Consider the following 24184-nt stretch of genomic DNA (forward strand, 5'->3'; position numbering starts at 1 on the left):
AACTTCATATTTTTCTGCATTATATTTAACCTGTCAGATGTTACCAATTTTCTATCATTTCCATGTCCTTTTGAAATTTCTCACGATTGCATCACTGCTAACTTTCCATTCATATTTTGTATACATTGAAAAAAATTGATACTGTTTTCTGTACTGGCTAAATAGCCTCATTCCTGGTGATGGGCTTATGCCTGATAATGTCAATTCCCCTGCTGTTCAGATGCTGCCTGACCTGCTGTGCTTTTCCAGCATCACACTCTCAACTCTAATCTCCAGCACCTGCAGTCCTCATTTTCTCCTGTCTGAGAATAAAAGAGGACAAGAATAAATGGATCTTTTGAGTTGCCAAACTGTAACTAGTAACAAAGGTCAGTGTTGGGGCTTCAACTATTTAAAAACTGTATGAATGACTTGGGTGAAGAAAGAGGAGACTGAAGCGATGGTAGATGGTAAATTTGCTGATTGTACAAGGCTTGATAGTAAAGTAAATTTGTATGGTGGTAGTGGTCAGTCTGGAAGAAAGTATAGACTTGCTAAATTAGTGGGGAAAATATTGTTAACTAGAATATAATGTGGGAAATTGTGAACTTTTCAGTAGGAAGAATAGAAAAACATTATGTTATTTAAGTAGAGAAACTGTACAACTTAATGATCCTCATACAAGAAGGTACAGAAGCAGCAAGTGATTGTAAAGGCAATTGCTGTGTTGGAATTTGTACAAGACATATGGAATATTAAATAAGAAAAATTATACTGCAGTTGTACAGAACCTTGGTGAGACCCAAACGCTGTATATAGCTTTGGTGCCCTGATTTAGGAAATAATATGTTTGAAGCAGTTCAGGTAAGGTGCACTTGACTAATTCCAGGGATAAAGGACTTATGAAGAAGGATTGAGCAGGCTGGACCTATATCTACTGAGGTTTAAAGGATTGAGCAATGATTTTATTGAAAAATATAAGATGCTGGGGAGGTTCAATAGGATAGATATTAAGAGGATATTTCTTTTTCTTGTGATAGTAAGAACTAGGACACACAGATTAAAAATAAGACAGCTCCCTTTTCAGATGGAGATGAGGATTTTCTCTCTCAGACGATTTTTATTTTGTGAAATTCTCCAGAAAGCAGTAGCGACTGGGTCAATGAATTTATTCACAGTTGCATTGGATAGATTTTTGATAAACAAGGGGAAATCAAAGGTGATGGGACAGACAGGAAAGTGGAGTTGAGACAGCAGCAGATCAGCAACGCTGATATTATTGGGAAGCAGGCTCTGTCGTTCACAAATGGCCCACTCCAACTCCAGAAAACTATTATATACCTATCTCCAGTTTGAAAAACAAGTGTTCACTCCATCTTCCTGTCCTTCAGCCAATTCATGCTATTACAGCCGTCTTTATTTCATAAATTTCAGTTTTGCTCACAAACCTGTTATGTGGCACTTTATCATTTGCCATTGAGAAATCCACATATATGACATTAGTCACATTATCCTCACTGCCCGTTTCTATTACATCATTAACATGTTCAATCACATTAAGCACAATTTACCTTCCACAAGTTCATTCTGACTTTCTTTAATTAATCTTCACTAGTCCAAGCGACTGTTAATTTTGTCTCAGATTGTTATTTCTCAACATCTCCTCATCACTGTGTTAAATTGACTAGCCCGTAATTCCAAGGTTTGTTCCTACACTCTTATTTGAATAGTTATCACAATATTTATAATTCTCCAGGCCAGTGCCATATTTATGGAGGACTAAAAAGTTATGGTCAGTACCTCTGTAATTTCCACAATGACTTACCTCAGCATAGTGTGAATGCATCCTTTCCGAACTCATGATTAGCTTCCTACTTTAAACACAGCCAGCCTTTCAACACCTCCAGCTTAACACTTTTTTGACCAATACAGTCTCTTAAGCACCTATTCATCTTTGTGTGAATTTGTAATATCCTCTTCCTTGGAATATAGAGGTGCAATGCTCTCATTTAGTGTATTCTGTGTTGGTCCTCTGCCTTCATACATACATCTCTTTTGTCATCTCTAATCTTGAATACTGAAAGAAGACATTTTGATTTCATTATATATCTTTTTGTTAAAATCAATCTGTTTGGAGATGTTATCTCCAGAGTAAATGGGACTTGAATCTGGGCCTCTCAGTCCAGGCGTAAGGACACTGCTATTTTATATTGGAAAATAGTTTATTATTATACTCCCTCCTCACCCTCTAATTGCCCTCTATTGAAATTTCTATTTGCAACTTGGTTTTCATTTATGTTGTTATTCTGACGTTTGCCCCCTTTGAGCTTGTCTGACTTCCCACCTCTGCTATCACCCAGGATTCTTTGTTTTTTGTTGTCCTAAATTTTACTCTGTTGAGATGTATGTACTCTCTGCCCAAACACTTTCTCCTTTAAAGGTAACCCATTGTATAATTACAATTCAACTTGCCAGCCTTTGGTTCCAATTTACCCAGACCAGATCTATTCTCAACACACTGACATTGCCTGTATTCTATCTAAACATTATTACGTAATGTTTTTCCATTGATAATCTTGAGATTTAATGATTACAATTCTTGAATTAGCACTGTACATGTTTGTTCTACTGGACTCCATTCCCCAAATGAGATCCAGCATTGTGCTGGAAATGTATTGATCAAGAATGTTCTTCTAGTGTCTGTGCTTTACACTATTACTATTGCAGTTCATATTAGGATAATTGACATCCATTATCATTTCTCTCTTCACCTTGCTTATAGATTCACTCCTTCATGGTCATCTTAATAGCCAATGAGTTATGGAATGCATCCAAACTGGACTGACATCTCTATGATTTTTGTCTTGTTCCCACATTACTATATTCTCTTCAGTCAGTACACCACAAACCACTTTCATTCATTCCATTTCTTTCCTGAGCATAATGCATCCAGGAATATTTAGTTCTCTAAACCCATCTTCTTTGGAGCTAAGTGCATAGCATCATTTTCCCCCATGGGTCTAATTTGTGCCTGGAACCCATCAACCTCATTTTCTGCAAATCTTCTTGTATTCTGTATTTGTCTGATCTTACCCAACACCTAACTTTAATCTTATCTGTCTGTCCCAATTCCTTGTACATCAATGTTCTCCTTTCTAATTCCACTCCCTAGTTGCAATTCCCATAAATTAGTTTAAACTCTCTCCTCTAGCATTGTGGAACTTACAATCCTCCAACTCCCCCTTCCCGGTGAGGACATTGGTCTCAACTCTATTGACGTACAACCTGTCCAACCCATAAAAGATTTCACCCTGAGTCCCTTCCAGATCTGATCTAAATGCCCAGGAATTGAAGTCCTTTCTCTTGTATCATATCTCCAACCCAGCATTCACCTGCTTTATACTCCGATTCCTCAAATCTCTTTGAGCTTTTACATTTGAAACAGAACAATGATCCATTGAGTTTATATATAATGTAGTCCTGATTGAAGGGTTCCTGATGAAGGGCTCTGGCCCGAAACGTCGAATTTCTTGTTCCTTGGATGCTGCCTAACCTGCTGTGCTTTAACCAGCAACACATTTTCAGCTGTTTATATATAATGTTGCATGTATAGAACAAGAGGTGGAATTTTGCAATCTCCCACTGTTATGTTTGAAGTCAGAGTTCTCATGAAATGCAGAGTGAAGCCTGCCCACTTTGCACCCACCCATTCTGTCTTCTGTTTTACAGGCTTCATTGAAGATGGAATATCCAGCCTTGAGTCTATTGAAGCCCTTAAGGTGGCCAAACTGTGTTTGCTAGTGTGTGGCACCAGTGGTATTCATAAAATTATGAGCTTTGAGAGTCTGTTTACAAATCTCTTACTTAGGTTCCTAAAGTCTACCTGAAGGATGGCATCTACCTTTCCGCCTGTGTCATTAGTACGTAACAACTTTTGCATTCCCTCTCCCTGTTCTTGCTCCCCAACCCACCTACCCTCAGAATATTTGAAGTGACATCCAGGACCATGGCGCCATGGAGTTAATGCAACATTCTAAAAGAAAATCTGCAGCTGCAGGAACACATGTCTGCTCCTCAACCAGTGGAAACCCCAGAAATATTATATTCCTATCTGTTTCCACCTGCAAAAGTGTTTCAACACAATGTCGTCAACTTAATTTTAATGTTCTGTTTTTTTTGTCATTGTACCTAACATGCATTGATTAAAGGCAGATTCCTTCTAATAGGTAAATCTCACAGAATGTTTGCATTTGTCCCTGGGAAATGTAAGCTGTGCCTTAATTATATGCATTTGACAGCAATATTTATGAAACTTATTTCCAGCAATGTTGTACCATTTTCAAATTTATAAACATTACAACAAGTACACCAGGAATATAATATTCATGTAATATTCACCAATCAGGGAATAAGGATTTGATGGCTAAGAATGTTCACCACAATTTTACCAAAGTTACCTCTCATGTTTGTTTGAACAATTTGAGATTGAAAAGTGATCTGTTGAATTTATGCTGAATGTTGAATGTATTCAACGAGAGACAGAAATTTACAATCTCCCACTGGCATTTTGAAGGTGAGGTTCTTGTGAAATACAGAGCAAAGTCTGCTCGCTTCCTACCTACTGCTCCCCAATTGCTCTCCTAATTTACAGGGACTGTGGAGGTGTTGGATAGACCATCTAGCCTGGGATCCTTCAATCATCAATTAATTAATGTTAGGAGAGACACACACCAAATTGATAACCCTGCAGCTCTCACTACATAAGCGTTTGTCTGACAAGTGGGGTGTACCTGATTTGGGTGTTCCCTGTGTCTATCAGAGACCCCCACGCAAGGCTACGTACACTTTAACCCTCTTCCTCTGATCTCTCAAACCCATTACCCCTTAGCCAATCCCCACGACTCTCACTGGGGCCCAGCTGCAATCAATGCCCCTCTGTCACATCAAATTCATCTTCAGCCTAGCCTCCATTGGCTGTGCCTCTTCAGGAATTAACTGCATGCTATCATGCTTCAATCTGGTGCTGCTGGGATTGTAGAGCTATCAGCCATCGATGGATTAGCCACTGATTCCCCAAGGCAGAGGACCCTGCCCAAATGGGGGACAGAAGTCTCGTCCTCAGCCAATTAATGACCCTCGAAATGTAAATATCTGCACGGCAGACATTAATGGTAGGGGTATGTTTCCCAGTTACCCTTCAGGATGCAGAGTGGGAAACCTCAGCATTTAACGAGTGCAGTGCACAAAATTGGTTTCAGATGGAGAAGAAAAATAATGATATTCATCGGATAAATATTGAAAGGAGATGAGAGTACTCTATCAGAGAATAAAATTCTCTTTTTTTTGATGTTTTGACACCGTAGGTCACGGCATCTTCTACTTGTGTAATTCTTTATTGTGAGAATGTCTGAAAAAGACGCAGTGAGCCAAGAGACTGCAGAGGAAGTTGGGACTGAGCAAGATGTTGAGATTTGTCCACCCTCTCCAGAGACGTGCATCATTAGAACTGCAAGCTCAGAGGTAGAGGAGAAAGAGATGGAAAAAGATGATAAAGCAAATGACACAAAGGCTGACCATCAGGTGAGCTGACCCATAAGATAATACCATCTGTATTCCCAACTGCTGATTCTATTGACTACTGGTTTTACACACAAAACATGGGGCAGTCCAGCACAGGACCAAGCCCTTTGGCCAACGATGTCTGCACCAACTATGATGCTTTCTAAACTAATCCTGACTGCCAGCACATAGTCTGTATCTCTCTATTCCCTGCCTGTTCATTGTCTGTCTCAATGTCTCTTAAATGTTATTATCATACCTCCCCTGACAGCACGCTTGAGGCCCCTACCACACTCTGTGAAAATCTTGCCTTACTATCTCCTTGGAAATTGCCCCATCTCACCTTAAACCTATGCCTCTTTGACATTTGACATTTTCACCCAGGGCAAAAGTCTCTGACTATTGACCATGACTATGTACCTCATAATTTTATATAATTCTATCAGGTCACCCCTCAACCTCCAATGCTCCAGCAAAAGCAATCCAAGTTTGCCAACCTCTCCTTATAGCTAACACATTCCAATCCAGGCAACATTCTCATAAACCTCTTTTGCAAACTCTCCAAAGCTTCCACAATCTTCCCTAAAGTGGCAAACAGAACTGCATACAAGTATGGCCTAACTAAAGTTTTGTACAGTTGCAATATTATTTGCAAACGTTTATACTCAATGCCCCAACTGATGAAGGTAAGCATGTTTAATGTTTTCTATACCACCTTATCGACTTGCTTTGCCTTTTCCAGGGAGCTATGGACTTTCATCCCAGCATCTCTCTGTACATCAATGCTCCTAACGGTTCTGCTAATCACGGTATACATTCCTCTTGCAAAATGCGTCACCTCACTTCTGTCCAAAATAAACTCCATTTGCCATTTCTCTGCCCAATTTACCAACAGATCTATGTCCTGCTGCATCTTTTGACAACCTTCTTTATTATCCAAATCCCCACCAGTTTTCATGTTGTTTCCTGTTTTACTAATCAGACCACCTACATTTTCATTCAAATTATGAACAACAGATATTCCAGCACTGATTCTTGGGGAGTACCACTGGTCGCAGACCTCCAGTCAGAAAAAGAAAACACCCCTCCAAAACTAACCTTTGTTTTCTATGACAAAGCCAATTTTGTATTCAGCTTAGCAACTCACTGTGGATCCCAAATGACGTAATCTTCTGGAGCAGCCCATTGTGCAGAACCTTGTCAAATGCTTTAGTAAAATCCATTCTCGATACCATTCACTGTCCTATCCTCATCATTCAAAGTACAGGATCGTTTCATAATCCCCTTGTATATACTTCATCTATGTTGCAAACTTATCAATTGGAATTTCTTTTACAAATTAAGCACAAGCTTTGGTTTTTGCAAGCAATGTTAGTTTTGCATTATAGTTTTTAATGATATCTGCTCTTCTGAAATTGGCTCGGAATTGTGGTTTTAGGCACAATTTGGAAAAGCACTTTTTTGGGAATACTATGTGCAAATAAGAAAATTTTACATTTATCCTCAAATTATTTCTTTAATCATAAATGTACAAACATGTCTGTGTGTATTGACCGCACTGTAGAATAGGCTGTAAAACTCTTCACAATCAATGAAGTTATACTATGAAACAAAAATCATGCTATTAAAACCACAAGCTTTTTAATGTTTCTGCCTCCTTTGATCAGTAAGTAACAATTGTTTGTAATTTGCTGCACAGAAACGCACAGGAAACCAAGGGCAGCAGAGGAAAAGAGCAAAGGTAGAATCAATCTTAAATGCATGTCAAAGTGTAAATGATTTAATAACTTAATATTCACCCAACTGTTCTTAGATGTAGCAATGATGATATGCCAATCTTTGTAGTGTGAAAAGTGTTAAATTAGAACATATGTGTTTTGTGCAGTACAGTTTAATGCTTGGGTTTCACATTGCTGCACTTGCTTTGATTCACCTCATGTTGTTGAAGTATCTTACTTTGTTATTAGATAAAAAGGATATGTTTGCTTTACATCCGAAGTTCATGATACTTTAACCCAACCCCACACACCATTTTTTTTTTACAATAAATGTGCGGTTTTATAAGTTGGGCGGCACGGTGGCACAGTGGTTAGCACTACTGCCTCACAGCGCCTGTAGATCCGGGTTCAATTCCCGACTCAGGCGACTGACTGTGTGGAGTTTGCATGTTCTCCCCGTGTCTGCGTGGGTTTCCTCCGGGTGCTCCGGTTTCCTCCCACAGTCACAAAGATGTGCGGGTCAGGTGAATTGGCCAAGCTAAATTGCCCGTAGTGTTAGGTAAGGGGTAAATGTAGGGGTATGGGTGGGTTGCGCTTCAGCGGGTCGGTGTGGACTTGTTGGGCCGAAGGGCCTGTTTCCACACTGTAAGTCTAATCTAATCTAATTATCACTATCAAACACTGAGACAAACTTATAAAAGCAAAATGCCACAGAGGCTGTTCTAAAATCAAAACAGAAAATACTGGAAATACTCAACAGGGTCAGCCAGCATCTATGGAGAAAGAACTAGAGTCAAGGGATGGAATCTTCCTGCTCCTATAGAAGAGGACTTCCAGTTAGGTGTTTTTGGAATAGGAACATTGAGTTATGAGGAGGGCATCCCCATGTTCCTCATCTGAAAATGGTAGAACCCATCCTTTGAAGTATGCAAGCCCCCTGGATGACTGCTTCCAGGAATATCTCTCAAATGGACAATCTGCCAGAATAGGGTTGGGACATAGGCAATGACCCTGAGTCAGCAACATTTCTAAGGACAGAAGATTTCATCCAGTATTTCAGATCAATGAATCGTTCTTGCCAAAGATCATCAACCTTAAACATTAACACTATTGCTGTCTCCATAGATGCTACTTGGCCTTCTGGGTATTTCCAATATCTTCTGGTTTTATTTGAGTTGGAAGTATTTTAATCTTTGTAGAAAAAAAGACAAGTATAGAATCTTGGATAGTATGCTCTTTATTTTCCTATATAATTTGCAAAAAGTAATATAAATCAAAGCAGAAAGTGGTGGATGTGCAATTTAGGATCCACCTAATGAGAAAAGATTGGTTAAGGGGTCAGATATTGACCATTTTTGTCAAAACTCCCAATAAATTGAGGGCTGTTCAATTAGTGCCAGAATCTCAGTGTTCAGACTTACACTGGACTAATCTTTTAATACTATAGGATTGAGTCAGACCCATGTAGTGGTGGAGTAGCAGAAAGTATAAGGGACTGTCAAGGAATACAGGAGAACATAGATAGACTGGAGAGCTGGGCGGTTAAGTGGCAGATGGAGTTCAATCCAGACAAATGTGAGGTGATACATTTAGGCAAATATAATTCTAGAGTGAATTATACAATGAATGGAAGAGCCTTGGGAAAAGTTGATGAGCAGAAAGATCTGGGAGTGTGGGTCCATTGTAGGTTTCTGCACAGGTGGATAGAGTGGTCAAGAAGGCATATGGTATGCTTGTCTTCATTGGACGGGGTATTGAGTATAGAAGATGACAGGCCATATTAAAATTGTACTGGACATTGGGTCGGCCGCATTTAGAATACTGTGTACAGTTCTAGTCGCCACATTACCAAAAGGATGTGGACACTTTGGAAAGGGTGCAGAGAAGATTCATGAGGATGTTGCCTGGTATAGAAGGTGCTAGCTATGAAGAGAGGTTGAGTAGGTTAGGTTTGTTTTCATTAGAAAAAAGGAGATTGAGGGGGCATCTGATTGGGGTCTGCAAAATCATGAACAGTATAGACAGAGTGGATAGAGATAAGCCTTTTCCCACGGTGAAGGATTCAATAACAAGAGTTCATGCTTTCAAGGTGAGAGCTGAAAAGTTTAAGGGGGATACACATGGCTGGTACTTTACTCAGAGGGTGGTGGGTGTCTGGAATGCGTTCCCAGCAGAGGTGGTAATGGCAGGCATGGTAGATTCATTTAAGATGCATCTGGACAGATGCATGAGTAGGTGGATAGCAGAGGGATACAGATGCTTAGGAATTGGGTGACAGGTTTAGACAGTAAATTTGGATTGGCTCAAGCTTGGAGGGCTGAAGGACATGTTCCTGGGCTGTAAATTTTCTTTATTCTTTGAGCATTTCCTGAGTGCATTGGCATTGGCATTTGCATGTTAGCTACTACTCCTGACCCAAAGCCCATTATTTTATTTCTACTTTTGCTGACATTTTATTTAATCTTTTCCTGTATTCCTCATGTGTCTTTTCTGTCCATTATCATGCCACATTTTACCTCTCCATTCTCACATACTCTGGTCTCCTATTTCCTTTCTCCAACTCTTCAGTTCTCTTCAAACATGCTACCATCCCAGATTGGTCTACTTTCTTGTTAGACAAGGCTGTTGCTCCCTCTGTGTCTCATTTGGCAGACTACAATGAATTTATCAAGGGACCTAACACTGGTTCATCATGAGCGGCAACTCTAATCACCTGATCCCACTTTTGTGTTGACTTTCCATGCCCCCATCTGAAGTAAATCAGACCATTATCCCTCCTTTGACCCCACTATTGATCCTGTGGGGTTGATCAGCAGATCGCTGGAAGCACTATTAAGGTGCCTTTCTTTATTTTGCAATTCCTCTTCTGATAAATTCTACTCTCTAAGTTCGAACAATATAAGTGCCAGGAGATGATTAATAAGCCACTTGTTCGTGAAAGTAACTAACACATATAAAAAGGATTGAAACCACTGATGCGTTGCCTCTGCCACATCCCTCAAGCCCATCTGGACAAGTTACTTCTAATCTTCCCCACTGGCCTAGCCTTGAACTTGCAACTTTTTCTAGTTTCTCTCTGATCTTCCCTTATGGCCTCTCTGAGTTGATCTCATCCCCGAGACCCACTTCCTAAACCCAATTACTACAGTTCTAGAATAAATACCTTTCCCATCAAACCTTTTTTCCCCTTATCTTTCATAGGATATTTGCATTGTTGACAAGGCTAACATCTGTTTCCCATCCCTAGTTGCCCTTGATCTTGGTGGCTTGCTTTGGCCATTTCAGAGGGCTATTAAGTATCTAACACATTTCTAAGTGTCTGGAGTCAGATGTAGGGTCAGATCAGGTAACGCTGCTAGATTACGTACCCTAAAGGACATTAGTGAACCAGACACGTTTTATGCCATTCAACAAGGTTACAGTGGTCACAATTAGACTAGCTTCCCACACTTAATGGAGGTGTTGGGGGCTTGTACCAGCTGGAGAGCTGCTATACATTCTGTGCCATCTTCTTTTGGAAAGGCCTGCTAAATTAAGTGTCAGGTACTTATCCACGTTCAGTGATGGCCCTCTCCGAAGAGCAAGGACTTCGGGACACGAAGACTACTCACTGAGAACTGCCAGTCAAACCGATACTATTGGCTGTACACTCCTCTGCATTATCACAGGGAGTGATTGCTGCTGTCAGGAATGCTGACTAGAGGCGCAAGTTCATTGAGAGATACAGACATGGTTGATGATGGGAGTAACGAGATAGGAAGGAGAGTCAGCAGCAAGAGCATGGGAATAGCTCTAAGTAGGCCGACTCACCTTTCTGATGCTGTGCCCCCTCCTCATCTGAGTGCCTTTGAATAAGCCCCCACCCCCATTTCATGCTCTGTAAACCTGTAAGCAACCCTGACAGGGTCTACCTTTAGGGTTTCTGCATAGCGAATGCCCCTGCCCATTGCTGGTTGAATAACCAGGGTTGGGGTGGAGGGGAAGCAGATAATGAAGCGATTCACTTGGCATTAATTGCCTACCTGTGCGTGTCAATTGGCCGAGTGTGATAATGCTGCCCATGAGCCTTTCTGTCTCAGACTTACCTGAGTCCCAAGTAAACATTTTCCTGGCAATGAAATACCTCTCCCTAACATCTAACTCAATCCAGAATATGGGATTAAATTCAGCCCCTGGTGGCTATAATGTGGTTGGAACTACTTTGCAAGAATGAGACAAGGAGCTTAGAATCACTTCAGAAATAGCTCGATGCTATGTCAAGAGACAGTTACATTGTTTTTGGGTGGATGAGATTAGAAAGGTGAACTGGTCTTCACAATTAAATTAAGTTCCTTCAGAACAGAATATGAGGCAATCTTTTTTTTAGAATTTCTATCTTGTTACCAGCACTAATCTCAGAGAGTTGAAGCTGGCCATGATTCCAGATTGTAATTTGCAAGGAAGGTTAAGATTATTGATGAGAAATATTTCCGTTTTTCCAATTACTCCTGACATCTTCACTACAAATACTGCCTTATACTCAATTTCAATCTAAAATGCAGAGGCTTTCCTTTGTAGAATCATTGTTATGTCAGTTAACATTTATTATCTAGCTGTTCAAATGTTCTCAGTTCCAGACCAACTTTCACTGCTACTGCAAGGCAAGTGATTGCTCCTCTGGTATTAGCAACTGTTTTACACATACTTATTCAGGTGTATATGCAAGAGATTTATGGTATTATTGTTGGATTGTTAAGCCAAGACCTTAGTAATGTCCTCAGGATCCAGGTTGGAACCCCTCCATGACAGATGGTGGAATTTGAATTTTAAAAAACATCGAGATGTAAGAATCTGATGGTGACCATGAATCCATTGCCGATTGTCGGTAAAACCTATCTGGTTCACTAGAGGGAAGGAAATTGCCATCCTCACCTGATTTGGAATACATAGGACTCCAGGCCCACAGTAATGTGGTTGACTCTTAACTGCAATTGCTTCTGGGCAATAAACACTAACCTAGCCAGCAACATCCACATGCCATGGATGAATAATAAAAAAATTCATTGCAACTCAAGAGGATGGCAAACAACGTGGAAGTCCACCATACGCAGCTATATCCTCATTTACTATTATCATTGTTGCCATCACTACTCCACCCCTGCCAAGCCAAGGATAAGCACACCCATCTTTAACATCACTACATAATTCTCCCAGTCAGTTAGCGTTTTAGAGGGAGGATCTGGATGGGCTGGCAATAATTGCTTCAAGAAGAGGTCATGGAGGTTGATGTCATGATGAATATTGTTCCTTGTGTCTGTAACTGACATCTTCCTTCTTTAACAATAGAGAACATGGTACATTATTTGTAAATATGCTTAACTTGCCATTTGGGCACTCTAATGTCATCATATCCTGCAGTCTGTGCCTGATTACAATTACTATGCATGCATAGATGGAGACATCGTGTGAGTTAATTATACGAATTTTGTGCAACTTTGCATGAATTCTGCACTCTCCTCCAACTTGCACTGAGGTATTATCTTCAGTGGTTCTCTATTCAGATGTAGTATACATTTTGCACCCAGTTTTTATGTGTGAATTCTGTAGATATTTTAATCAATCTGTCCAGACATGTAATGACATAGGTGGAGTAGATGAAACAAACATGGGCCTCTTGGCTCAGAGGTAGGTTCATTACTTCTGCACCACCAGAACTTTCTATCTGAATTTAGCAGATATTTTCTATTCAATCCATTCAGAGATGATATTACACACCTCTGGTCAGTTGTGTCAAGCTAGAAAACCAGGCAGGTAGCAACTAACCATGCACTCTTCCCTGGGAATCTATGAAGCATTGTTTTAACGCACCACTACACAAACAACATTTTAGCCCTTTATTCCTTATTTCTTCCCTCAGAAATTTGACAGAGCATGGTACATTTGATTACAGAGAGAGTTTAAGAGATGGCAAACAATGGGGGAGATCAAGAATTTATTTAGGTTACTCGAAGTAAGAGCCAACAGTTGACAAAAGAGCTGAATAGCATCTCTCTTTGATGTTTATACCTATAGCTTTGTCGTATAGAATTCACTACAGAATAGATGCAGCAAATGAATTATTTTATTTTACTGCAGTAAAGCACTGATTTCATTCATCGTTTCTGCCTGAGCAACAGCGCAAATGCTTTATAATAAAAGCAATACAAAATGTTGCACCTTGAAAATATAGTAGGAATAAAATTATGTTTATTAGTAGCAAATGATTAGGTTTGACACACGAGAATACAATTGACTAAGACTTTATTTCCATCTTTTATGGGAAATGTGTTAATAATCATATTTTTCAAAGAATCAATTGGCCATGAATGAAGCATGTGACATTTTTGTGGATGCTTTAGTGAAGTACAAATACACAAGGCACTGCCCAGTCATTATGAAGCTATAATAATGTTCCATTTGCATTTTTCTTATATCTAAATTTCAAGTAACCAATGTAAAGCTGATCTTTCGATCTTCAATAAAGAGATCCTGTAAAATCAATTTTTTCAATTTGAATATTAGACTAGCCAGTATAAATCACCAGGCTCTTGCTTCCTGGCATTTATGAATACTCCAATCATTAGGCATGACTCCAATATTAATAGCTATAAAATCTATCAACTGGACTGCAATTTCTTTCTGAATATATGGATTAACACACAAATCCTAAGAAAGGTTTCTACAGTCAGATAATGAAAAACTCTTTTTTGATGCCTGCATTGTATTTCTCAGGTCATTCCTAAGAAAATATTTACTTTTTGTATACCTAATTGTGGTCTGAAATATTCGTAGAGTCATAGAGTCTTACAGCATGGAGACAGGCCCTTTGGCCCAAACTGGTCCATGCCGAACAAAATGTCCATCCACGCTAACCTCATTTCCCTGCCCATGGCCCATATCCTTCTTAACCTTTCCTATTCATGTATTTGTCCAAATGCATTTTAAATCTTGTCAATATACCCGTCTCAACCTCTTCTGCTGGTAGTTCACTCCATATGTGTGTACCCTCTGTATAAAAAAGTTGTCCCTCAGGTTCCCTTTTATTATTTCCCCTCTAACCTTAAATTGATGCCCTCTAGACTTCGATTCCCCAACCCTGGAAAAGGACTGAGTGCATTCGCCCTATCCAAGCATCTCATGATCTTATACACTTCTATAAGATCCCTCTCAGTCTCCTACACTCGAAAGAAAAAAGTCCTAGCTTGTCCAACCTCTCTCTATCACTCAGACCCTTGAGTCCTGGAAACATCCTTGTAAATTTCATAGCAATCTTTCCAGTTTAATAACATCCTTCCTATAGTAAGGTGACCAAAACTGAACACAAACTCCAAGTGGGGCGTCACCAACATCCTGTACAACTGCAACATAACTTCCCAACTTCTTTACTCAGTGCCCTGACTGATGAAGGCCAGCATACTAAAAGCCTTCTTCACTGCTCTGTCTACCTCTGACTCCATTTTCAGAGAAGTATGCACCTGAACTCCAAGGTCCCTCTGTTCCTTAAGGCCTATTCATCATGGAGCTTCTACCTTGATATGACTTTCCAAAATGCAAGAGCTCACTCTTATCTACATTAAACTCTATTTGCCATTTCTGGGTCCACTTCCCTTGCTAATCAAGGTTCTGTTGCAATTTCTGACAACATTCCTCACTATCCACAATACTGTAGATTTTAGTGTCATCTGCAAACTTACTAATCATGCCTTGTACATTCTCATCCAAATCAGTGATATTGATAACAAATACAGGCACTGATCCTGAAGCACTCCACTAGTCACATGGCCTTCACTATTGACATCACACATTAGAACATCTACTTAAATCCCAGTTTTAACAAATGATTTTGTAATTGAGGTTTTATATTTAAATTTCTATAATATGGAAAGAATAATTTGTATTTTGCAGAACTGTTACATGTCTCAAATGGTATAATTTATGTTTTTTTTTAGCTTAGCCAGACAAATGCTATCTGTTTAAAACAAATTTCAGGCGACTGAATATTTTTTGAGGGACACCCATCATTTAGGGGAGAAGTGAAGGGGCAATTTTTCACAATTGGCTGGTGGTTGCTTGGAATGCATTGCTGGTGGAGGTGGTGGAAGCAGTATGTTAGCACCTTTAAGAAGTATCTTGATAGACACATGAACGCGAGGCGAACAAAGGGTTAGGAACTGCACATAGGTAACAGGTCTAAATATGAAGTAGGAATCAGCGCAGGCTTGGTGGGCTGAAGGATCTGTTCCTGTACTGTGTTGTATTGTATGGTGTGCGTTGATAATGGGGCTCTATGTTATCTGAAAAAATGCATCTCAATAAGGACCATCTAGCTTTTGTAGTTAACTTAGTGTCATTCAGATATTAATGTAGAAAGGCTGCCAGTTGGATGAGCAGGTAAAAATAGCATGTTTTATTGGAGAACCATCAATGGTGTGTCACATTTGAAATTACACTATTCAATATTGTATCCATTATGGAGATATCAAAAGTTTTTTTTTCTCAGATAGCCAGGAAACTGCTATTCATATTTTGTCTTTTTGAATGGTAGAATTGACAAAAGGACAAACAGCTTCTTTAGTCTGGAGTGTCAAAGCTTGTTTTTGGAATTGTACATGGGATTTTGTACATGCTAGCTCTAGTTTCTGCCTCGCAAATCTATTTCCAAGTTGATTCAGTAAAAGGGGAGCCATTCAGTACTAATAAAATGTTAAGCAGAACTCCGTTCACAGAATCTGGATGGATTTAGCAAGACTTTGGATTATTATTATATTTCAGAGCAGCTTAAACGTTAGTGACATACTGTACTGTCAGTTATTGTCTATACTCATTTCCTTCTGCATAATTATACTCTTGTACATAACACTAGCTATTAGCTTTAGCTTGAACAATATGATTTGACAACATGACATTTTCCCCTTTCAGAATGGACAGGAGAGCATGGGACAAGCTGCAAAATCTCTAATGCAAATTGCAGAGTACTTGGGTAATTGTTACTGTTGAAATCCCATTCATGTTAGACATGAAAAAGCAAGTTTCTTTTCATAGTAGGCATTGGTCTACTTGTGGGAATTGCCTATTTGTCATAAGCCCAAGCTAAAATATCAGGAGAAAAGCCAAATTTCGCCATACACATTTCTAGAAAATGAATCTGAATTGTGTAGGTTATTCTTAATTTGTTGTACTTCATATAATTTATGTGTACCTGTTCAAAATTTGACACATCTGCTGATCAGCTAACGTCGAAGTTTTCAAAATAAATTTGATAATACAAAATATGAAATTTATGAGAGAAATGCATGCTAAAAAATCTGCCCAAGCATATAGAATAATGTTACATGTGATTCCATGTTTGAGCATCGCTGACTAAATAGTCCTAAGTGAGTTAAGAAAATGCACTATACATGAACTTAAAATTATCAATTGGGCTCACAATGTGGGTCACTTTCACTTCTACAAGTTATATTTATTTAATTAAGCAACCTTTTCATCTGCTGAAGAAAGAACATATCTAGGCTTTGCCACTTCTTCAATTTATCAAAAGTTTGGAGGCAACTTTTTGCTGATGCTTTTCCCATTGCAATGTCGGATTGGCTTGCCCTTTTGGAACTTCATCAAAAGCATGGGGTTTAAAATGTTCTGTGGTACATTCTTCAGGGCAACACATCAAACAGTCAAAGTTGACTTGTCAACCCATCAATAGCTTTTCTTTCTCAGGCAGTATAAATTGTTGTTCACTTTGTAATTTGGTTTTACTGTATCTGTTTTGCTGAGTACAAGGTCAAAAGCTTCTACAGAATGTCTCTTTTCTCAGTTGCTGTCTTTTTGATCATACACCTCTTTCCCATTTCCAACTCTCTTTCTACACAGTTCTGAAAAAATAGCTTGTATATTGTGGTTCGAACAATACTGAATCTGATCTCATCTAGAACTAGCAAAAAGTAAAATACAGAATGTCAATTAAATGATTGCATCAATGCTGTCTCTTTGCTCGAGATGCTGAAAACTAAAATCAAAACTCTCTTTTCAGCCCAAAATCCTGTATTTTACGCAGCTTCAAACATTTTTTTGAACAATGCTTTGGTCTCTGTCTCAGCTATCTTTTGCAGTCTTTTTTCTAATCTCTCTCAATGGTAAATTTAAATTGATTATCCTTTGCCAATACCCTAACTAGAGGAAATGATCTTTCCCTACTCAAATTTTAGGAAGGGCACAAAGATCAGTATTTGCTTAAAAATGAATGAAAATTTAATTTCTCCTTTAAATCAGTTTTGGTTATCTGCTTTTACAGTTGTGTTGTCCTAAACCTAAATCACTGAAAACGCATGACAATTTACATTGAATGCTAATTTAAAGGGTCAGGTAGTTTCTCACAATTACTTGAAACAAAATAAATTGTTCACCTCTTAACACAGATCTTGGGGCCTGTCACTTTTTTTTATATTCAACTAGTGTTGAAGTTTTGCTTATCTGAATAAAAAACATGTATACAATAAATTTTCTCTGCAGGAAATTCCAAGATTAGAGCCCACACAGTATTTGATTTCATTATTTTGGCATGTGTTTCTTTATTTAAATTTTATTTAGAAAGAAAAAACCCTTCCATTTGAATTATTTGGTCCTATTACTGAATTGGAAATATGATGAGGTAACCTTGTTTTATTGGAGACTCATGACGCACCATTAGTTTGTTATGATGTACTCAAAGCTTTAGTGAGTTGCTTCATTAAAAAAATGTCAAATACAGGTTAAAAAAAAACTTTACAGTTTATTTCATGGCAACTTTCTTTTAGGTTCATAGAAATAGGAGTAGCCTATTTGGCCTGTCAATCCTGCCCAGCCATTCATTGCGATCTTAGCTGATCAAACACTTCAATATCTCTTTTTCATGACTTCTTCATAACATAATACATCATTGGTAATCAGAAATCTATCAATCTCTAACGTAAACATTCTCAAAGATTAAGCCTCCACATTCCTTTGATGCAGAGGAAGATTTACGCCACTTTGAGAAAAACAATTTTGTCTAATCTCAGACCTAAGTGGAATTCCCCTTGTTTAAAAAAGGTGCTCCTTGGTTTTGAATTCCTCAAACAAGGGAAATCTCTAACCTCCATCTACCCTATCTATTCTTTGAAGCTTGAGAGAGTATTGGCTCAGTCTACCCAATCTCTCTTCACAGCATAGGCCCACCATTACAGCGCAAGTCTGCTGAACCTTCATTGCACTCCCTTTATGCAATATCTTACCTGAGATAAGGAGACCAAAACTGCACACACTACTACAAATGAAGTCTACCCAAGCTTCCATGTGAGGGTAGCAAGACTTCTACTCCTGGACTCAGTTCCTCTTGAAATAAAAGCTAATATTCCATTATCCTTCCTAATAGCTTGCTGCACCTGCCATTAATCTTCAATAACTTATCAGCAAGAGCTCCCAAGTCCCATTGTACATCTATAGTTTCCAACCACTTACCATCAAAGAAATATTCTGCATATTTATTTCTCCTACCGAGGTAGGTAACCTCATTTTTACACATTAAATTCCATCTGTCATTGTCTTTGACCATTCACTACACCTGATCCAATCCTGCTGAAGCTGCTGTACATCTTCTTCAAAGCACACATTCTTGCTGAACTTTGTATAATCTATGAAATTGGAAATCATGCATTTGGTTCTCAATTTCAAACCATTGTTAAATATTGTGAACAGCTGGGACCCAACTATTGATCCTTGCAGTATTATACTAATCACAGTTTACCAATGTGAGAATCACCTATTTATTCCTGTTCTCTGTTCTCTGACCTAGCCAAATATTAATCCATGCCAGTACCATTATCTCCTATCGCACATCTTTTAATCTTTCGAAGCAGCCTTTTGTTGGTGACCTTCACAAGAAGTATTCAGCAACCCAAAGCATACAATTTCCATTGACTCGCCTTTATTGATTTTGTAATATATTCAAACTACACCACGTATGTCAATCATCATTTTACATTCACAAGTCCAAGCTGACTATGCCCAGTCAGATCATTATCAATCATGTGTCTATTTATCTCATCATTTGTACCAGATTTATCAGTTCCCCACACTGATATCAGGCTAACAGGTCTGTAATTTCCTGGGTTCTCTCTCCTTCACTACTTAGATACTGGGGTGACATATGCTACCTTAAATGTACAGGAATCATTTCCAGAATCTGTAGAACTTTGCAAGATATCAACTATCTCTGTAACCACCTCCTATTGCACGTGCCTTTTAAGTCATTGTTAAGTAATTGATGGCGTTCCTCAACTATTTCTTAGCACTGTAAGACTTTTTTTTCTTTGTGCCTTTCAGTCAGGAGCCAAAGGTAAACTGGTGAGGAGTCTTGCCGTTTGTGAAGAGTCTAACCTGCCTCTACCAACAGAACCCACTCCAGAGGATCAGGTATGGCTTTGATGATACTACAGCAGATTCAGTTCTCATTCTAATGCATGTAGTTCATAGAACTCTGTGTTGCTGGTTTTTAACTGTGCCACTTCCCATCCAAGAGTTTTGTTTTTCTATACTTGTTGTTCTTGTAATTTTAAAATGAGTTTTTTCTTTTGCTTATTCCATTCTTTGATTAATAATGTAGAATTTTTTCCTTCGAATACTGATCATTATTACCCAAGGTCTTCTCAGTGTTTCTTTGTACACAGTCTATGGTGCACGTTTTTGTTTGGCTCCTAGCTATTATGGAAAAAGGCTTCAGTGTCTGACTTGCATGAAAGCAAAGGCAAATTGGGAACAAGTAAGAAATCTGCTTAAGGTAGAAGAGAGACCAAGGAGGAAGAGATATGTAACTGCAGTTTATTTTATCTTCAAACTGACTGTAGAATAGTTAGAATCAAAGAATATTTTCTCAGGTTGGGGGTCAAATGGAGATTTCAAACTGAGGAAGGTTGAGAAGTGCAGCTTTGAAGGAAAGCAATAAGACCAGTGTTAGTGTGCTTTACAACTGCTGTAGCTGAAGAGCTCAGTGGCAAATTCAATGACAATTTTGGATTGGATTTTTGATCCTTAGAGGAGATGACATCAAATTTGGAACAGAGTGCAAAACCAGAAAAAGGTCTGGGTGTATAAACTCTCCAGTGCAGCCCTATGTCCCATTGATGTGTGAACAGATACTAGGGCTTACATTGCTTGTAAATTCACTAATTGTGGCAGTTTAGCACACCAGGATGCAATTGAAGCAATTAGCAACCATGGACAGTGCAGTCCGCAATTTCTTTTATCAGGCCTGGAGACCATGGAGGGTTGTGACTCTATTCCCAAATAAGTGGCTACAGTTCAGTGGAGCAGCCAGTCATGGAAGTGCGCAAGATTTACTATCACTGAATTAAAGGGGAAATGTTCAGGCAGGGGCACACAGTGGTCAGTAAGTGTGTAAAGGTATTGAGGTAACTCTGTCAGAACTTTAGCGCTGCTGGGGAGGAAGGGTGAATTTAGGCATAGTGGCCCTACAGGACAGTAACAAGGGAAGGCAATGCTACACGGTGGTTCAGTGGTTAGCACTGCTGCCTCACAGCGCCAGGGACCTGAGTTCAGTTCCTGCCTCAGGCAAATTTCTGTGTGGAGTTTGCACATTCTCCCCGTGTCCGTGTGGGTTTCCTCCGGGTGCTCCAGTTTTCTCCCACAGTCCAACGATGTTCAGGTCAGGTGAATTGGCCATGTTAAATTGCCCATAGTGTTAGGTGCATTAGTTAGAGGGAAATGTGGCTGGGTGGGTTACTCTTAGGAGGGTCGGTGTGGACTTGTTGGGCCGAAGGGCCTGTTTCCACACTGTAGGGAATCTAATCTTATCTACTCAGAGAGAGGTATGAACTGACAAGAAGGCCAGTGGCACTGAATGTGCATAGGTATTGAATGACTCTGCCTCTACTTGTGTGTTCCCAACCAGTTCCCTGGCAATTATTCGGCCTGCTTATTAAAGTTATGTCACACATCACATGCTGACATGATTTGTGGTCAGGACCTTAATGCATTGTATTAAGATCCAAGATCTGAAATTTGGGATTCTTGTCCAAGATCTGAAATTTTGCTCTTTGGATCTGTGTAAGCAGTCTAAGGTCCAAATCTTGGCTAAAAATATCAGTCTGTTAATTGGAAAATATGTATTAAAATAAATTTTGTATTAAGTATTCTGCTTGATAAATCTTAGCATTCTTTGGATCATCTTTCTCCTGTGTTTTTTTTCCATTCTTTTAATTACTGCGGGAAGACAAGTTTGTGTAAATATTTCATTTCCATCATCTGTTACAGAGCTGGTTAACAGCTGCACTTTAAATTGCTGTGGTTTGATTCCACAACAAGTTGTGATATTCAGAATGGTGTGCCAGACCAAACATATGTCAGAACTAAAATTCAATGCTGTTCTTCTCTGAGCACACTTTCTCTAATGTGAATGCAGCAAAGTCCACTGAAAGATTAAGCAAAGAACTGTGGATGCTGGAGATCTGAACCAAAAACTGAAATTGCTGGAGAAACACAGTAGGTCTGGCAGCCTCTGTGGGGAGAAACAGAGTTAATGTTGCAAGTTTGATGATTCTTCACCAGAACTGTCCAACCTTAGCCATGTCTAAACAATTCTGATGAAGTGACACCAGACTCAAAACATTAACATTGCTGCCAGACCTGTTGAGTTTCTCCAACAATTTTTGTCTTTGTTCTGCTAAAAGATTGATTAGTCTAAAGTTATTTCCATTTTTATTTTCACAATCTGATGTGAAAAACCAAATACCCTTCAAAAGCTGCCTCAAACAAAAGCAATCCTATATCACAGCATTAATCTCCATTGTTCTCCCATCTAAATTGCCCAATTAAGATCTCTAGCATAGTTTGTAGTTTAATAGATTAAAATTGGACACTCTCAAACAGCTAATGGGGAATGTTGGAAAGAGCTAGAAAATGGACTTCCTGATGGAACATATCTTACCCTGGTATATACTCTCTCAAATTCAATCTCTTCTGATTTTGCAATAAAAAGTGGAAATCAAAGAGGAAAAGTGTATACTTATAAATGACCTGAACTGAACAATTCTATAATTTCTTAGTCTTTTGTTTTTCTAAGGTGTGAGTCTCATTTACCAACTGTCAGAGAAATAAGGAATGTTTAAAGACATGAAAATTCGTCAACATCTAGAGATTTTGGAAAGAAAGGCAGCTAAGGTTTGGGCAACACATTAAGGTGTAACTGCTAGAAGTCCAATGAATCAATATCATATTGGCATAAAGAAGCAGCAGACAGTCTCACTCACTAAAATTAGGGATTTCACAAAAGGTTTTGGTCCTGGGTTTCGAAATGTAATTCCTAGATGCATTCCAAAGATGAAAATTGGGAAAGTGACTATTCACCTTATTTCCTAAAAACACATTGGGAAAACCAAAGGGACATTATTTTTATTGCAGATTTCAAAAACTTTACATGACAACTGGGACATCATGATATCTCAAAAGTTAAATTTATAAATTATTCCTGTTGCGAACCTCTTTGGAATGAGATACCACTAGTTGATATTGCCACAGCAGCCATTCATACTGAAAGCAACAAGACCAGTGACCATTCTATCCAGTCTCATCTCTTGAGGATGAAGAAAAACAGTGATGAATTTACCACTCAAATAGGATTGCAAACCTTGGATGATGGGAATTGTTCATGGGACTACCGCAAGTTGCAGTTCAAAGCATAGCCACAGCTTTCCAACATTTCCATTTGTTGGCTGACTTTACTAAAATTATATGTATATTTTCAAACATGCCTTATTTTCAGGGCAGTTGGAAAATGAATTTCATACTTTAGTAAACCAAACATCCAAAAGAAAATATGAATGAAAATTGCATTTGTATACATTTTTGCCTCTGATTTATTTTTATTTCACAACAACATGAAAAGAGCTTGAATACTAGAGAGCTTAACTTAGCAACTTAATTGTAAAGGCAGATGTAGTTTACTGAAAAATAGAGAGAATCTGTTAAGGAATCAAAATGAGATGCATTCTGTGCTTTATGCTCATAATTAGTGGAAGAATTAACCTACTTTTCTTATTGTGTTTCATCCCTTTGATAATATTTTACTTACTTTTGAACATTTAAAAATAATTAGTTGTCTACTACAGAACTTGAGTATTGATGAAAGAAACACATCATGTCAAAACTTATTTACTTGTGCCCATCTGGACAATTTGGAAGAATACCAATTCAAAAAGAAAACAAGCACTTTTGCTATCAAAGAGGAAAGAGCTGTTCGGTTCACAAGTTGACTCTGATAAGTAGAATTATTGCCATGGACAATACACCAATTAATGATGATTGGTAGTTTACTGCCCCTTGTCTTTTTTCAGCAATACGAAAGTAATTAATGAGAAACTCTTGGGAAATCTTTTTCGCATAGAAACTGAAAATGCAGAGCTCTAGGCATTAATACTTTGTAAGCTAAAGCTCTCTGTGCTGTGGTTTTATCCTTTTGTATGTTTACTCGTAATCATATTACAAATCTGATTCCTCATTAGTCACTCTATTTCCTTCAAAAATAAAGTGAGAAACATTGTTGTATTCCATTTGTGCATTTGTAAGTTGCGATACTGTTTTGTAATATAAATTGGTGCATTCCACCAGAACTCAGTTTTGGATTCATCTAATCAATTTGTTTAGGTTACTTATCAAAACTGGGAAACTGCAGTAATTGTGTCTGTGAAGTTATCATTTTATTGATGTTCAATGTTTTAATAACCTTGTTCAACCTTTAATAAAAGATAGGTTCTCCATAAATGGTGATATCTTAGAAGCTAGAAGAATGTTTATTCAATAGTTAAAATGCTTTTAGATTTTGAAGTTTGGCAATTGGCTTCCTCTTTAGAAATGTTGTATTGTTGCTGAAGGACGTAAGAATGAGC

General features: G+C 38.6%; 1 protein-coding gene across 5 annotated transcripts in view; it reads left to right on the forward strand.

Moving 5' to 3' along the window:
• LOC132815341 (cAMP-regulated phosphoprotein 21-like) overlaps positions 1–24184 on the forward strand; it is a 346819-nt gene that overhangs the window by 197565 nt on the left and 125070 nt on the right. For all 5 annotated transcript variants that reach the window (XM_060824202.1, XM_060824203.1, XM_060824201.1 and 2 more), the window contains 3 exons: positions 5343–5559; positions 7238–7279; positions 19608–19697. In XM_060824202.1, coding sequence (XP_060680185.1) covers positions 5383–5559; positions 7238–7279; positions 19608–19697 — 309 coding nt within the window. In that variant the 5' untranslated portion in view covers positions 5343–5382. The remainder of the gene's footprint in view (positions 1–5342; positions 5560–7237; positions 7280–19607; positions 19698–24184) is intronic.

This window comes from Hemiscyllium ocellatum, chromosome 4, assembly GCF_020745735.1.
Source record: "Hemiscyllium ocellatum isolate sHemOce1 chromosome 4, sHemOce1.pat.X.cur, whole genome shotgun sequence".
NCBI classification, from domain to species: domain Eukaryota; kingdom Metazoa; phylum Chordata; class Chondrichthyes; order Orectolobiformes; family Hemiscylliidae; genus Hemiscyllium; species Hemiscyllium ocellatum.